This window comes from Numenius arquata, chromosome 10 (assembly GCF_964106895.1).
Source record: "Numenius arquata chromosome 10, bNumArq3.hap1.1, whole genome shotgun sequence".
NCBI lineage: Eukaryota > Metazoa > Chordata > Aves > Charadriiformes > Scolopacidae > Numenius > Numenius arquata.
The window spans coordinates 22,897,538-22,913,836 of record NC_133585.1 but is presented as its reverse complement, the minus strand read 5'-3'; the positions used below and the strand labels follow the sequence as shown (position 1 = coordinate 22,913,836).

General features: G+C 56.0%; 1 protein-coding gene across 1 annotated transcript; it reads right to left on the bottom strand.

Annotated features, from left to right (window-relative positions):
• Window positions 1-75: 75 nt before the first annotated feature.
• ADAM8 (ADAM metallopeptidase domain 8) lies at window positions 76-15,525 on the bottom strand. Its single transcript, XM_074154562.1, has 22 exons — window positions 15,477-15,525; window positions 14,269-14,378; window positions 10,373-10,449; window positions 10,037-10,115; window positions 9,853-9,929; window positions 8,192-8,378; window positions 7,645-7,710; window positions 7,475-7,543; window positions 6,658-6,827; window positions 6,490-6,571; window positions 5,746-5,894; window positions 5,360-5,537; window positions 4,524-4,613; window positions 2,856-3,051; window positions 2,553-2,652; window positions 2,250-2,433; window positions 2,074-2,151; window positions 1,886-1,967; window positions 1,628-1,742; window positions 1,341-1,515; window positions 1,191-1,247; window positions 76-951 (listed from the first exon to the last, which is right to left on the bottom strand). Exons 1-22 carry the CDS (start codon window positions 15,523-15,525, stop codon window positions 775-777), a joined length of 2,547 nt encoding a protein of 848 aa, XP_074010663.1. The 3' UTR covers window positions 76-774.
• Between the last annotated feature and the right edge of the window lie 774 nt (window positions 15,526-16,299).

The following is a 16,299-nucleotide window of genomic DNA, read 5'->3' as shown; positions in this document are numbered from 1 at the left end:
AAGCCCTTCTCCCCGCCCCAGCTCCACCTGTGCCAGATCCACCCTCCTGCTCCCTTCTGCCAAGAGACACCCCATGACACCACTACCTTCCGTCTTTATTGGTATAAAAGCCTTCAACCTAAATTATATCAAAAATGGGGGGGGGGGGGCTGGTTTCATGACAGATGGCTCAAAATGGTCACAAGTTAACAGCTGCAATAAAAAGGCTTCCAGGAAATTCCAGGACAACAGTCACTAAAGTGGTAACTTCAGAGATAAAAGCCCTGCGGGGAGCCCAAGCCCAGTTTGGACCTGCCATATCCCTTGGTGAGACCCCCCTTGTGACTGTCCCCAGGCAGGGTGGTGGCCCTGGGGCGTAGTCCCTGTGGTTCAGTGCTACTCCAGCCCTGGCAGGCGGTGCTGGGAGCTTCTTGCCATGGCCCCAGCAGGGAAGGCATGAGGAGCAGCACACATTCAGGATGTCAGGAGAGAAAGCAGCAGCTCCCAGGGTGTAGGAGAGCCTGGATCAACTTGGGGCTGGCCTCAAAACCGGAGCTGGCATTGTCCCCGTTCCTGGTCTCCTTGTGAAACCCCAGCTGGTGACTATCCTTGGGCCATCCATGAGGCTACAAAAGTCTGTTAAGGCACAACTCAAATATCTGTAAACGCGGGTGTCCTCCTGGGGGAGGGTCTGGTGACCAATTCAAGTAAGGGTGGAAGCCAGACAGTGGTGCTTTGGCTGTGCCACCAGACCCAGCATATCCTCAGCCATGGCGATGGATGGAGCATCCTTGGTCACCTCCTGGCTGGGGGTGGTAGCTTCAGGGCCACCTTCAGGGGGATGTCCTGCTGAATGACCGAGGGGGTTGTCCGTGGAGGGTGAGAGAGGGCTAGTCCCGGCAGCCCCTCATCATCGCACGGTGCCTTGTTCCTCAGTGCTGGGAGAGGCTTGGTGGGTGGCTTCGGCTTCACCTGGTGGGAGAAGAGGAGAGACCCAAGTCTCCCACCTGGGTGCCAAGGAGGGACCCAGAGGGCTACAGGGGGGCCAGAGGAAGGGTGTCCCCCCACCAAGTCATAAGCTGATTGGGCCCACCCCACAGATGTACCCCACATCCGGAGCTGATCAGGCCAAGGGAGGCTGGTGGAGAGGGAGATGTCTGAGAGGGAAGGACAGGCCACCCTGCCATGGTGGCTTTTGGAGGGCTAGTTACCTGCAAGGGCCGTCCTGGAGAGGCTGAAGATGTTACCTTGGGGACCAGTTCCAGGGCCTGCAGGGTCAGCAAAAAGCAGGGATGAGAGGCTGCCCTCCCGCCCAGCTGGCCATGGCTGCTCTGTGCTGGGGCTCCCTTTGGCTTCCTGACCTGCAGCGCTGGGCAGCAGGGCGCAAGGGGCCGGGCATTCCCCAGGGTCACCGTGCTGCTGAGCAGGTTCGGGTGGCTGATGTCACGGTGGGACAGCTGGCGGCGGGGACAGGCCGTCTGGCTGCCCTCCTGGAAGAGTGGGTCAGCAAGGCTGGCAGCGGGCCCGCCAGAGGTCCTCCTGTGGGGCACAGGGACGATGTGGGGCTGAGGTCTGGGCAACCCCCCCCCCCCCCCCGCCCCCGAGCTCAGCCTGTGGCTCAGCCATGCCATGGGGCAGAGAGAATTACCCTTTCTGGAAGAGCCTGGTCACCCTGCCTCTGAGGAGCATGAAGCTACTGCCAAGAAGGATGCTGGAGAACACCAGCATGGCCAGCACCGCCGCCAAGACCACACTGCTGCTCCCTGTGGAGACCCACTTGGCTTGGGATGGGTACCGCTGGCACTGTGGTGATGGAGCCCAACCTCCATCCCCAGGCTCCCTCCCTGGCACAGGCATCAGGCTGAGGTAGCTGGTGCCAGCCATGCACAGAGTGGGTGTGCTGTACCTGCCACCATCCCTGAAATCTGCTCACAGTAGGGTGCTGCCCAGCCCGGCTCACAGTGACACTCCTGCTTGTGGTTGCACACCTGGGATGAGGGAGGAAAGTGTCAGGGTGGCAGACATGCTGTAGGGGCCGGGACTGCTGCCCTGGGCCCCACAGCTGCTCTGGGAGAGGATGATTCCACAGCGTACCCCATGGTTGTTGCACTTGGCTGAGCAGTTCTTGTTGCCGTAGACCAGGAGGTTCTGGCAGCGCCCGGCATAGCAGACCTGGGGGCATACAAGGGGGCTCTGAGGCTGCCCTGGGTCCCCATAGCTGGTTGTCACTCCCAGCTCTGCCACCTCAGCATGGTAGGCAGCCCACTCACCATCTCCTCTCCACACTTGGTACCAGTGGGCACCAGCCTGAGCTTGGCCACCACTTCATTGGCATCATTGCTGGCGATGACTGCCTTGCACTTGAAGCGGCCAAGGAAGAGGGAATAGGAGCCACCACCAAGGACAGGGCTGGTGGTGTTGCTCAGGCACAGCAGTGTGCCACACTTCACATCCCTGCGGGGGAAGCAGCCGTGAGCACCAGTGGTGGGGGTGGCACGGGGCTGTGGGGCTTTGCTTGGTCCCATGGTGCTGTTGCTGGACATGGACACCACCCCACCTCCCCAGCTCCTTACCTGGGGCTGCAGGGCTGCTTCCCATAGTCGGTGAGGCAGTGGAGGTGATGGTGTTGCTCACTGTTGTGCTTAAAGCAGACATCAGGAGCCACCTGGGCCCCTGCAGGACACATGGAAAAGGTCAGGTGGAGCCAGAGCCCACAGCACTGACACCACTGGCCACACCTTAGGGTCAGCAGCCATAGCTAGGGATGTAGGAGGGGACTGCAGCCCAGCAATGCCTTGGCCTGAGGAGCCAGAGCTGCAGGTACATCACCCAGCAATGGGGGCAAGGAGGGGTGGGTGGCATGGGAGAGCAACTACCTGCACCCCAGAGCATGCGGCACTGCTCGCTGTGCGAGGGGCAGGCCCCATTGTAGCAGTAGCCATTGCTGTTCTGGCAGGGGATGCCATTCTCCTGGAAGACATCCTCCGGGCACTCGGCACTGAAGCCAGTGCAGTGTTCGGGCAGGTCGCAGTCATTCTTACTGGCCCGGCAGAGCACACCGGCAGCCTTCACCTGCACAGAAAAGGGAATGTTGGCACTGCCTCGATGCTCTCGCATCCCCAGATCCAAACTGGCAGCACCAGCAGCACCCTGGTCTTCAAAACATCTCCCAGCACCTGACCGATGCAGACACATCAGTTTGTGCTACTTTGGCACAAAGACATTTACTATTGACTGAGCTACTGCACAGGACAGAGATCTGTCAGGCCTTGGACTGGGTCTTCCCATTAAGTCTCTCCCTGCAGTCAACACTTTGTGGTTTGCTTTTAGTCTGGATATGACCTGGGGTCCTCTTCAAGCCTTATCTCTTCACAAAATCACAGAATCCCAGAATGGCAGGGGTTGGAAGGGACCTTGGGACATCATCTAGTCCAGCCCGCAGGGCTGCCAAAGCAGGGTCACCTAAAGCAGGTTGGACAGGAATGCGTCCAGGTGGGTTTTGAATATCTCCAGAGAAGGAGACTCCGCACCCTCTCCGGGCAGCCTCTTCCTGGGCTCCATCACCCTCAAAGTAAAGAAGCTTTTCCACATGTTGAGATGGAACTTCCCCTGTTCCAGTTTGTGCCCGTTACCCCTTGTCCTGTCACTGGGCACCACTGAAAAGAGTGTGGCCCCATCTTCTTGACACCCACCCTTTAAACACTGATGAGGTCCCCTCTCAGTCTTCTCTTCTCCAGGCTAAACAGACCCAGGTCTCTCAGCCTTTCCTCATGAGAGACGTGCTCCAGTCCCTTGATCATCTTTGTAGCCCTTTGCTGGACTCTCTCCAGCACTTCCCTGTCTCTCTTGAACTGGGGAGCCCAGAACTGGACACAGTGCTCCAGATGGGGCCTCCCCAGGGCAGAATAGAGGGGGAGGATGACCTCCCTCGACCTGCTGGCCACGCTTTTTTTAATGCACTCCAGCAGACCACTGGCCTTGGCCACAAGGGCACATGGCTGGCTCATGGCCAACTTGTTGTCCACCAGGACTCCCAGATCTCTCTCTGCAGAGCTGCTTTCCAGCAGGTCAGCCCCTGACCTGTACTGGTGTACGGGGCTATTCCTCCCTAAGGCATTTCGTATGCCTGTGTGTAGGAACCAACACGTGTAATTCAACTTTCTCTTGGACGAATGGAGCAGGTTGGTTTCCTGGTCCAGAAATGGCCCACATTGATCTCTTTTGAACATTGCCCAGTTCTTCAATACCTTTCATCCTGCACCTAACCTGGACCTGGACTCCAGGATGCCAGAAACAGAGGCTGCTTCATGTTCCTGATCACTTCCTGCCCAAGATGCTGACTGTCCATGTAGTGAGAACATTAGACAGAAAGCATGATTCCCACCCAAACCATTGGGTGCATTTGGCTCTTGGGCAGGCTGCTACAGAGATCCTTCAGGCTTTCCAGAGGGGTATGGACACAGCTTGCCTCTAATGGGAAGCTCCGACTGTGAACCCACCAGCTCCCTTCCCTGCCAACCTGGTCCCCCTATCGGCAGCAGTACCTTGCAGTCCTGGCAGCAGTCCCCCTGCGCGCACTCGGCTCCCTCTTTCAGCTGACAAGTGGTGGCATTGCAGCAGCGGTCAGAGCACTCCTGCAAGACAGGGAGGGACTGAAATGCTCCCAAAAGCCCCCTGAAAGACCTTTTTCCTTCCTTTCTGGGGGAAGCTGGCTGCCACATCACCAGGTGCCAACAGCAGCGTAGCTGCCATGGGCTAAACCATGGGGCAAAACCACTGCATCATCCCAGGTGTGAACCATTACCATGCCTCTTTACTCCCATTACCAACACCAAACCAAAGGACAAGAAGAGATTTTTTTTTTTTTCTCAGAAGATGGTTCCTGACGTGGACCTTTGCTCCTTTGTAGCACCCTTTGCACACCTCCAGGAAGGAGAAAACAGGAGAATCTCTGTGCTCTCTGTATCAGGAGAGCATCCCTTCAGGTCCCAGAGGAGGGCTGTGACCCAGGGGTTTATTCCAGAGACATTGTCTCAAATCTCCCCTAGGGATGAGAAAAAGCCAAGCACAGCTCTTGAAAGGACAACATGACATGATGTCCCCCTTCTTCTTGGATCACCTCTTTGGAGGACACGTTGGCGGGATGTCCATTTTTCCTAGGCATGCTCCTGCTCCAGCTACATGAGGGGGGGGCACGTGTCTAAGTTAACAAATCCTGCATACATTATTTTTCAGCAGAAGTATGAGGAACATAAGGAAGATGAATCTTGCAAAGCAATGTCCAGTGAAGAGCCTTGCACAACCTTTTTCAAGTCTGAATGACAGGTCTTGGGTCCCTGCCACCAACCCTCCTTCCTGGGCTCTCAGAAAGCATCCCTACCTCTAGCGTGCCGCAGTCGCATTGCTCTCCCCGTTCCACGAACTGGTTCCCACACACTGGCCCCCCGTACAGCTCATCCACCCTGGGGACGTTCAGCAGGCAGCTGGTCCTGGGGTCCCTGAGGAACTGCCACATGTCCTGCTCACTGCAGTGGCTGAAACGCTTGGGATAAGCCAAGCTGAAGGGGCACAAAAACAGGCAGTCATGAGCAGAGATAAGAGCCCGGGAGAAGGTGGAGGGCCACCAACAGATCTTTGAAGTGCAGGTTCAAGTGAAACATCTACCCAGCTCTGGCCATCTCGCAGGCTTCACCCCATCAGGACAATGCCGGAAGACACTTCAAGGTATTTTCTGCCCAGGGATATTCCCCTTTCTCCTTCACTCACCCAACACTCGCTGCCATGACACATCCTCCATCAGCTTTGGGGACAGGACAGAGGCAGCCAGCAACATCTTCATCATGAGACATCCCCAGGTTGTGCCCCATCTCGTGAGCCATGGTGGATGCAGCGCCAATAGGATTCATGCTGTGGTCCTGTGGGACAAGAAGTGCAGCATGGTTCAAATGCTCTCCATGACATCTCCATGGGGGCAGCTGAGTACCAGGTCTTGCTGTTGTCTGCATTTTGTTCCCTAATGCTGCCATGCTGAGGTAAAGGAAGACAAAAGCTGGACTTGTTCCCATGGCCCCTGAGGACCTTCAGAATGGTCCCCCTCAGGAGTGTTAGTGTGTTTAGATATAGCAGCTACCCTGAAAGAATGCTTTGTGGTGGTTCTGGATAGCCGTGGGTCCCATCGGCTTCCATGACTCATGCTCCAGCAAAGGATGCCCTCCCTGGAGTGGGATAAGGAGCACAGCCAGGATGGCCAAGGAGCAATTGTAAACCAAGTCTCAGCCACTTGACAAGTGGTGGGAGAAGCCTTCTGTCCAGAGAGCTGCTCTGAGAGGCTCTTCAGGGCTCAGATGTATCAGAGCCCTCTGCAAGCACCCAGTGGGGTTTCCACACCTACCCTTCCCTGAGGCCCCAACACTCCTCTGGGGAGACCCGCTCTGGAAAACACAATGCAGGGAGTGCAGACTGTGGGACCGCTGCTGCCCTCCCAGCACACGCCTGGGCAGTGGAACCCACCTGGTTGACACCGCCTGAGTCCCTGGTGCACATCACAAGCTTCTTGGCGAGCCCTACAGTCGTGCCATGGAAGTCTATGCCCCTGTGGGATTGAGATGCCACCATGGCCATGTGGCCTGGGTGGCAGAAGGGCTGCAAGGATGGCGAGGTGGTAGCCCCCGTCCTTACGTGATCAGCTGGGCATTGTCATGCGGCTTCCTCCGCAGCAGCTCTGCCTCTCGCCAGTGGAGGAAGTTGTCCAGTGTCACTTCTGGATTGGGACTGACCACAATTTTGTCCTTGTGGCTCCACACCTCCAAGCCAATCAAGGCCACCCGCAAGTGAAGAGGCTGATAAAGCTGGGGTGGGAGACAGCCCGGAGAGATTGCTTAGATTTGATCTGCACAAGCAGATGGAAGGCCCCACCCTCCCTGGGGAACTGCAACCAAGCCCAGGATCCCACCTCACTGTGCAATATCAGCTCTGTTACCCCCTCAATAAATAACACAAGCTGGAGTGACCACGTAGATGGGGATTTACCCCAGGACCTCTGGGCTCCCTCTTGGCTGGTGAAGGTTGGGATGATGCTCCCATGCTGCTGACCAAAGACTGAGGCTGAAGCAAGGCAAACAGAAACTCCTCCTCGGTGCACTGCATCCATCACCCTCCCCTTGTTAGCACCCGCTCCAGCTTGAGAGTGGCCGTGGGATGTGCTCCCAGGGGCTATGAGAAGAAATTTCTCCACCCCTTCCCTTATGAGAGAGCTGGGAGGCAGCCATCCTATGCTCTTGAGGACACAGGGCTGAGCTGCTTGTCATGTCCAGTTTGCACACCCCGTTGGCCAAGGGAGTTGGTCACCCTCTGGCAGTCCTCCTACAGGCTTGAGATCGGCTCCAGCTCCATCACCCTACCCACGCCAATCTCTCCTCTGCCGTGTTCATGCCTGTGCTGGCACTGCAGGGCACGTGTGGGAGCAAGGAGTGCAGATCCAGACCCCTGGACTCACCTTGTCAACATGGTTCACAATTTCCTTCATGCGGTTCTGCACTGCACGCAAATCCTTGTGTTTCCTGAACTACGGAAGGACACAGAGATATTTCCAGGCTGGCTTCGATTTCCTTGCTGCAGTGGATGACAGCTCAAATGCAGGTACTGGGTTCCTGCCCTGGTGCTTACCTCCTCATTGTCCACGACCAAGACCAGCTCCACATATCGGGGACCTTTGTGTAATGGAGCTGACCTCTGGAAGAGAAGAGGAAAGTGAGTGCAAAGATGGGCTCAGCTCTGCAGTTTTCCAAGCCCTGCAGTTGACCCTCCTGTGGGATGTGTTGGATCCTGGGACATCTTCCAATGTTATTCAATATTGGTCTAGTAGTCTAGCTCTGCTTTTTGATGTTACTTTGCTGGGTGTTTCAGACATCTTCCAACACACAAGTTAAAACTCAAGCCTGCTACTGGGATAAGGCATGAGAGACGCTCTGTGATCATCACAAAGCTCATGGGGTAGGAGGATGCTCCTGCTAATGGTACAGGATCTGAGGACTTTTTCCCATCAGGAGCTAGGCCACTGGGAGCAACCTGTGTTTGTGTGCCCAACCAACAACGTGTGGGAGCAGAGCAGATCCAAGGTATGCGGTATGGGTCCCACTCCTCTCCTGGACTTCACAGGACCTAGGCTCTTGCAAACTCAGCTACAGCAAGGAGAAACAATGCAATCCTTAACCCAGTGGTAGAGCTTCATGGCTGCAGGAATTTTCGGTTCGTGGTCATATTCCAGGGTGGCACTGGACTCTGGGCACGTGCCGCGCTTCCCCTGCAGGTGAGCTGCTCTGTACACTGCATGCTGGCCTGCCGCATCCTCCTCCAGGGGCTCCAGCAGGAAGGTGGTCTCATTCACCCGGAAAAATCCACTGCCGAGAGAGAGGGTGAGTGCCAGGTTGGGGAGATATCTGGCAGGACATGGACAGAACCTACACACACCCTTGCAAGTGCCTGTGATACAAAATACAGCTGCTAAATCTCAGCTAGGAAACCACCTTACCCTTTCATGGTTTGGATAGGTAGCTTGGATGACTACCAGCCACTAGCAGGACACAACAGTCAGGTCCTTCTCGCCATATACATGAAACCATACTCAATGCAAAGCCCCCAGCAGCCCTTCGGCAGTGCATGAAGCCTCACACCACTATGCAGAGGTACGGGGGTGCAGGAGTTCACAGCAATGTGAGGGACTAGATGCATCTTCTCTGTGACATCACCTCGCCCAAGAGTCCATCAAGGAGGTGCTGCAGGACTGAGCTGACGTGGGGCATGCCAGGAGATGAGGAGCAATAGGAAACATGTCCACAACATTTGCTTTTGGAGGCTGCAGAAGCACCATTTAACTGTTAGGGAGGCTAAGGACTGCCTGCTGGGCTGGGAGGCAGCAAACCATGGCATGGCAGCTGTGGCAAGGGGAGCATCCTGTACTTTGGGCAGCAGAAATCTCCCAGGGTTCAGCAAGGTGAACTGCCCTGTGCTGCTAGGCCAGGTGTAACACAGTATTTCTACTGAGCAGCTCTGGCCTCCAAGATGCTTTCTGTAAGGTGTCCCATGTGCCCTGTCTGTATCATCCTTGTCTCCTGTCCTGCTCTTGCACATCTTCTCCTACTATACAAGGATATCGTGTCCCATGTATGCATGTGCGAGCCAAGGTGTCCACAGACACAAGTCTTGCTCGCAAAGTGAGGAGATGGCTGCCATGCAGCTCCAGTGGGTGTTTCTCCTGCAAATGGGTGCTCCAGGGACCACCTGTCCTCCTCACACGTCCCCCTGCCAGGGACCCCTTCCTCTCTGGCTTACTCTCTTGCAATGTCTGGCTGCCAGGTGACCTTAAAAGAAAGAGAACAGCAGAGTACAAATCTCCCATGACAAACTGAGCAACACTGCATGGAACTGGTGGACCTTGGGTTACTCTGCAAGGATGCTTTCTGCCATTAAAAGAAGGTAGACCCAAGGCAGCTTTTGAGGAATGAGCCCCAACATGGCCAGCAGAGTGGGCAGAGGGAGACACCTCCGTGTGCTTTCCTTTTCTTTTGGAAAGGCACCGGTCATCAGCTCTAGGAGCTTGGTGTGGCCAGGAGGAGATGTAAAATGCCTTTCCTTCTAGGCACCGAGCCAGGGAGGTCAGCACTCCCACTGCCAGCAGGAAAAGGGACATCTTCTCTTCCTCATGGGAAAGCTGAGCTCTCCCTCCATCAGCACAGCTCCGGCTGGACGGAGCCTGGTCACACCAGCTCACCATGACATGGCACCACATCCGGCACGAGCAGCACAGTGTGCCAAGACCAGGCTTGCTGCTGTCCTCTGGCCAGCTGCAGTGCCCTGGGGAGTTGGAGGTCCTACCTGAGCCCGCTGCAGGTGCTGATGCTCACTGCTGAGTTGGTGTATCCTTGCACGTGGCCCTGATAAAGGCAGTGATCCTGTTGTCAAGAGAGAGGAGAGGTGTGAAGGAGGTCTGCACCCGCTGTTCACACAGCAGGACCTTGCAGGAGCAGGAGAACTGCCCTCCCCGGAGCCAGCTCCATACCTGAATTTCTGGCTTCTCTGTGATCTCTGTGCCATCGGCTAAGTAGTGCGTTTCAGTGTACTGCTGCCCCAACAGCTCCCTGCAGGAGGGGGAAGGGGTGTAAGCAGTGACCCCGGTTTTGGGGAGAAGTTTGGGCATGAGGTTGGTCAGGTTGGGTATGGTGGGTCCATGACCTCCCTGGGTGGGTTTGGCAAGGAGGGAAAAAAAATTGCAATATTTTGCTATTGAGGGTCTGGCCTGAGGGCTTAGATTGCTGGTGTGGGGATGCTGGACCTTGGAGAAGTGATGTTCACGGCAAGGACCCCCAGCCATCCTGCTGTGCCCACCCTCACTCACTTGTTTTTCTCCAGCCACAGGAGGTAGTCCCTGCCTTCGGCACGGATGCTGTAGAGGACACGGTCCGGGTAGGTGCTCTGCATGAAAGGTAGACAACATCACAGACCCACCATCACCAGAAGCAAGAGCTACAGAACAGAGGACCTGCCCAGAGAGGGGATGGGGTGTGCATGTGTCCCGCTGGAAGGTGGCTGCAGGATGGGGAACCTGGCTGCTCACCATGGAGTCACCCAGCAAAGACACAGGAAATCAGAAGAGAAAAAGGCAAGCATGTGGACAATAACACAAATCCCCATCACATCCTGAGATAAAGAATAGGTCACCAGCAAAGAAACAGAGTCAGCAAAGTCTGGTTTCCTGTCTCTGACACATGGCTGCAGATGGCCATGCCAGAAGCTGAGGTTTCCTACTCATCAATCACAAAGGTCCTTTTTTGGGCACTGAGTTCAGCACTTACTTACAGGCTAACCGCAAAAATCCCCAGTGCCCAACAGCTCTCATCAGCAGAGACTTCCTTATCTCTGACTGATCTAACATGCATACCATGGTTAGAGAATAACCTTCTCCCGGTTCTCTTCTGCTACTGAGAATGGATTTTAGTATCACCATGTGCCAGATCCCCTGAGCATCACCCTAGTGCTGGTAGAAGGGACCTCAAAGCATCTCAGGTCCAAACTCCAGTCACTGTGGCTGTGTCAGGGTGGACGTGGCTCAGCCTAGCCAAGCCCTGAACTCCCAGGATGGAGATGTCCCTTCCAGAAGTGTTTTCCCCTGGAATGTCTTGTGATCTCAATCTGAAGAGACTGAGCCATAGACTTCCAGGTGTCTCGTCCCACCCGGGCCACTGAGAGAGACGATGATCACTTGCATGGTGCCCTGTATCACGCTGCACCCCTGGCACTAGGGACCTCCTTAGTCACCACTGCAGCACAGACACCTCTCCTGAGGGCACATCCTCACTCTTACGGGATCCCAGGGTGGAGAGCTGAGCAAAAGGCAAAGTAAGAACTTCACGCAGGGCCAGCATTCCTCCCAGATGAGATGTGTGTTCTCTCCCCGGGGAGGATGACAACACTTGCTGTCATAGGATGGCTCAGCGCTCCCAGTGGGATGATCTGCAGCCTGGCAGGAGCTGGGGCTGAGCCAAAAGTCGTGCTGACTCAGCACTAGCAAGGCTGGGTAAGAGGGTTTGCCCATCACTCTGTCCCCCTCAATTCAACCCATTTCCAATGTGAAGCGGCAGGCTGCTGGCCACGAGATGTCCTATCAGCATGCTGAGCAGGTTGCAGCAAGCCTGCCAGGCAGCCCCGGCTGCAGGCAGGCACACCACTGACATGTGGGTGCACTCATGGGTCCCCACAAAATTCTTTTCTTATGAAACAGCGTCTCCTGCCTGACGTGGCCATCCTGTCCCGTGTCTGCTGACAAAGTGATGCTTTGTTATTCTTGGCAGCGCTGGAGCCAGAAGAGGTCTTAAGAAATGGCAGGAAAGCACTTGGAAGGGAGTGATGGGTCAGGGACTGTCTCTTGGAGACAATCGCAGGGCAAGTTAAAAAAAAAAAAGAAAAGTCCTGCTAAATCTTCTCTGAATCACCCCCTTCCTTATTAGCATGGGCTTTGCAAGGGCTCCAGATGGGAAGGCTTTGAAAGTGCAGGCAGCTCAGCCCTGGCCCTGCCAGCCCCATGACCGTGCTGAGCAAGCAAAGCAGAGTTATGGCCACAGCACACAGAAAGGAGGGATTTCTTCCAGCTGGTCTTATTAAGTGACCCAGAGAGCTTGCAGAGGATCAGGGACACGATGCCATCATCCTACCCCAGCACAAGGTATTTCTTCCCGGGCTGGGAAGAGGTGACAGGCTAGGACAGTAGGGATGGGGCTCATTGCACCATGCTGTGTATCAGAGGAGCTGCAGCACAAGAGAGGAGGAAGAGAAGGCGGGTCTCTGGGCCACCACTGTCCCTTGCTCCTGCTCCATCTGGCCCCATCGCTTGTTCTGCAATGTCCTGCTGTTTCCAGCAGAGCTGCAGGCTGGGCTAGCTGATGCTCAGCTATCCCCACTCAGTCAAACGGCTTGCCTTGTTGCATCAACCGGTTCTATGGACACGGTGGAGGACATCAGCAGGGATGTGTGAGCACAGGTGCACTGAGGGAGAAGCCAGCAGTTTGCTACACTGGGTCTTACACTGGCTGGAAACCACCCTCCTGTTTCAATACAGCTCTTTAAAATGCTGGAGCATGGATATGAAATAGATGTCACTTCTGCAATCAAAAGCATGTAACTATAAACCTTTTTGGAGGCCCTTCTTGCTTTTTTTCAGGTCCCTTTCCATGAGGAACCCAGGTTTGCCACATGTCCTGTCACACTCCTGCTAAGGGTGGGTGGGAGGAGAAGACCATGGCCTGTGGGAAGGCTGGCATCACAGGAGATCCTGTGCTGCAGGACCCAGATCTCCACCCTGTCTGCAGGGCTAAACATTTTGATTTAAGCAAAGCCAGAGGGGTCTGCTTCAAACCTCACCTCGCAGACGCTCTGTTGGACCAGCCTCATGTGTCCCAACTGCTCTGACATAGGAACCAGCTCTTGGCTCATGCCCATCCCAGCCAGAGACTGCTAATGCAAAGCCACAGAAGGAGCTGGCACAGAAAACGACCATCCAGCTACCTGTCTCCACTTCAAAGAGGGGCTTGGTCGTGGTCAAGCCTTGCTGAGAACCTCTTCCCCACCAAGGTTACTGGAAGAGCAAACCCACCTTTTGTGGAAGAGAAGAATAATCGCTTGAAAGGCAGGAGACCACATATCCTCAGCACAATGGGTTTGGGAGGTCCAAGAACCACCCCATCCAAGACCAAATCCAGGTGCCACCTGGCAGACACCACCCATGGCTGTCCCAAAGTACACAGCTCAAGGCAAATGTCTTCTCCTGTGCTGTGGAAAGCAGAGGGACACCGAGATGGGTGAGCTCCCCTTTCCAGGGGGATCAGTGCAGAGCTGCCCAATGCACCCAGCACAGATGGTATCTCTAAATAGCCTGGGGAATGTTTATCTTGTGGGCAAGTTTAGGTTTCTAGAGCAGAGAAAACAGATGCTCTTGGGGAGCATTTTTGAAGCTAGTTTATCAGAATGGGTTTGAATCATAGATGAACAAGCTGTATGAAGAATTTACTAGGAAATAAATGTCCACAGCCCCTCTATCTCATCAGGTGCTAAAGTTCATGCTTTTCGGTCCTAGAAAATGAATCCTTGTATTTGTCTGAATTCCACTTTAAGGCAACGAGGAAACCAATGAGATCAAGGCCATCATCCTATGGATGTCAGCCCCAAGTGCTCAAAAGTACTGAGTCAAACCCCATTCCTTCCCCCAAATTACAAGGTTTCCCAAGAAAAATAACACTGGCTTTCTTTCATGTGGGTTTCTGCAACTTTCTGATTCTTATTTCCCTGTCCCAAAGGATGAAAAAATACAACTTCAGCAAACACAGCAAGAAAAGTGCTTACAGCTCAATGAGGCTTTGCAAATCCCTCCTTACACAAAGACCAGATGTCACAAGATCACTGCAAAGTTGCAAGAGGTGGCACCACTGGATAAGGTCTCAGAAAAAAACATTGGAGAAGCTTCGCCCCCCCCTACCCCTCCCACCCCCGGCAAGAGTCCACCCTGCTATCTGCAGTTCCTATTTTGACCCCGAAACAGTCCAGGAAAGCTGAGCTGGTCAACTACTTTGAGATCTCCATCCTCTGGGATGGAAGCAATGCAAGAAAACGTGCACCCTTCTGGCACAGGCTTAAGGGGGTCCAGCTCCAAGCCCAGTGGTGGGCCAATGGTCTCTGCTAATTGCAGCACCCTCCCTGGACCCCTTGCAAAAGCAAGGGCAGCTATGCCAAGCCGCTACTCACCAGTAGTGCAGAGAGTTCCCTCTTTCCCCAAGGCACTGGCATCTTGCGTGGCATCACCGTCTCATACTTCTCGACATGGGCAAGCTTTTCCTTCAGCCTGGCAGTGGCACCTGGGAAAGGTCAAAGAGCTTTGAGCTGGGATGCCCAGAAACAACCAAGTCGGGGGATAATGGAAGTGGCCAACATGAAGGCACAGGGAAGAGCCAAAATAGCAATTCCTGAAATACCTGCTGGGAATGCAACTCCCTGATAGGCTCCAGGGATGCTCCAGCGCCCAGAGAGTGCTCAGCATCACCCATGTGTGAGCAGTCCCTTCAAGACTGGAAAACTCTACTGAGACCCTGGTGGACAAATCAAGACAGAGGTTTTTTAGCTCCCTGTCTTGATGCCACAGTTTGTGCCTTGGCATCTGGCAGCTGCTGGGGGTTGTGTTTTGGAGAACAGCTTGTGCCTGGGCTGGCTCAGTCCTCTTCCCATCCTCTTTTTTGTTTTGATGTCAGAAGGAAGACATTTCTGCGACAAATGCTTCACCTTCCCTGTCAGCCCCAAATTGGGAGCGCATGCCGCAGCTGTGCCCATGCTCAGGGGGGTCAGATGAGGCCAGTTGAGCCCCTGGCAGGTGCCTGGTGGCCCTCACTCACAGCACCAGAGCAGGAGCCAGGATGAGTCACTGCCTCCCCCCCCCCTCCCCCCCACCAGCATGCTGCAAGCTGGTGGTGACAAATTTCCTCTGGCTGGCAAGAGCCTCCTGGCTGAGGTGTGGGCCCCCCATCTGTGTGGGGCGGTGGTGGGGCGGGAGGTCACCCAAAAGCGTCCCTCTGCCGGGGGTCCTCTGAGCCCCTTTTGTCCTCGGGGGAGCTTGGGAAGGCGATGCAGGAGATGCCTGTCAAATCCCTCCGTGACCCCTGGGGGACGACGAAGCAGCCGAAATCTTGCTAAGCTATGACCCGTCCCAAAAAGCCACCCTACAGCTGGCACATCCCCTCCTATGGCGCTTCCCACGTGTCCCCTTCATTCTCGCAGAGAAAAGCATCCCTGCCAGAGGGATGGAGGAGGTACCTCCAACCCTGAACCACGGCAGAAGAACCCCCCGAGGAGCCGGGCCTTTGCCTCCACGCCCCCGCCGAGAACTTCACACCCGTCCCGTCGGCCGAGCACGGCTGCCTGCCCCGCCGGGGGGGACCCGCACCCGCCCGCCCCACGCTCACCGTGAACCAGCAGCAGCAGCAGCAGGAGGTGGAGGAGCGGCGGAGCCATGGCTCGGAGGTGGCCGGCTCCAAGCGCTGCCGCGCCGAGCCGGTAACCCCCGCCCGCCGTGACTCATTGTCAGCGGCGGGACGGGGCAGGGACGGGGCCGCCCCCGGCCGGGGGCTCCGAGCGGAGCGGGGCCGGGAGAGGGCGGGGCGGAGCGGCGGGGGGGGCCGGGGATGCTGGGGGGGTGTCCGTGGAGCACTGGGGAGGGTCCGTGGAGCATGAGGGGAGGGTCCATGTGGCACAGGAGAGGGTCCACGGCGCATTGCAGACTGTCCGTGGGGCCTCAGGGGGTGTCTGTGAACCATTGGGGAGGGTCCGTGGGGCACTGGAGATGGTTTGTGGGGTATCAGATGGTGTGCACGTGGCCTGGGGGGGGGGGTGGGGAGGACAGGGACGGTGATGACACAGTCTGAGTGGTATTTACAACTGTGTAGCTTCAAGGAGAGTCCACAGGGCATCAGGATGTGATCAAAGCCTCTAGGGGCATGTCCCCGGGCACCGTGCAGGGCTGCAGGCCATGGGGACAGTGGTCTGGGGCCACTGGGAAGCCCTGCCTGGCTCTGAGGTGGTGGAGGGGCTGAGGTGGCGGGGCTCCCACAGGAGGCAGCAGGGCTGGGAGTGTCCTGTGGGGCACTGGGGGAAGTGTCCGTGGGCCAATGAAGGTGCCCACCTGGCTCTAAGGTGACAGAGTGGCTGGTGGCATTGGACATGAAGGGGGTGTCTGGGATGGCCCTGAGGTGACGCAGGAGCTGAGGGTGACTGGACTACCAGAGGGCA

What these genes read in the sequence shown, in the direction of transcription:
- ADAM8 (XM_074154562.1), bottom strand. Translation starts at nt 15,525, where the DNA reads ATGGCTCCGCCGCTCCTCCACCTCCTGCTGCTGCTGCTGCTGGTTCAC. An exon ending in TGGTCGTGGACAATGAGGAG is followed by an intron (nt 7,544 to 7,644) that starts GTAAGCACCAGG and finishes GTCCTTCCGTAG; the next exon opens with TTCAGGAAACACAAGGATTT. An exon ending in CTCCAGGACGGCCCTTGCAG is followed by an intron (nt 952 to 1,190) that starts GTAACTAGCCCT and finishes TTCTCCCACCAG; the next exon opens with GTGAAGCCGAAGCCACCCAC.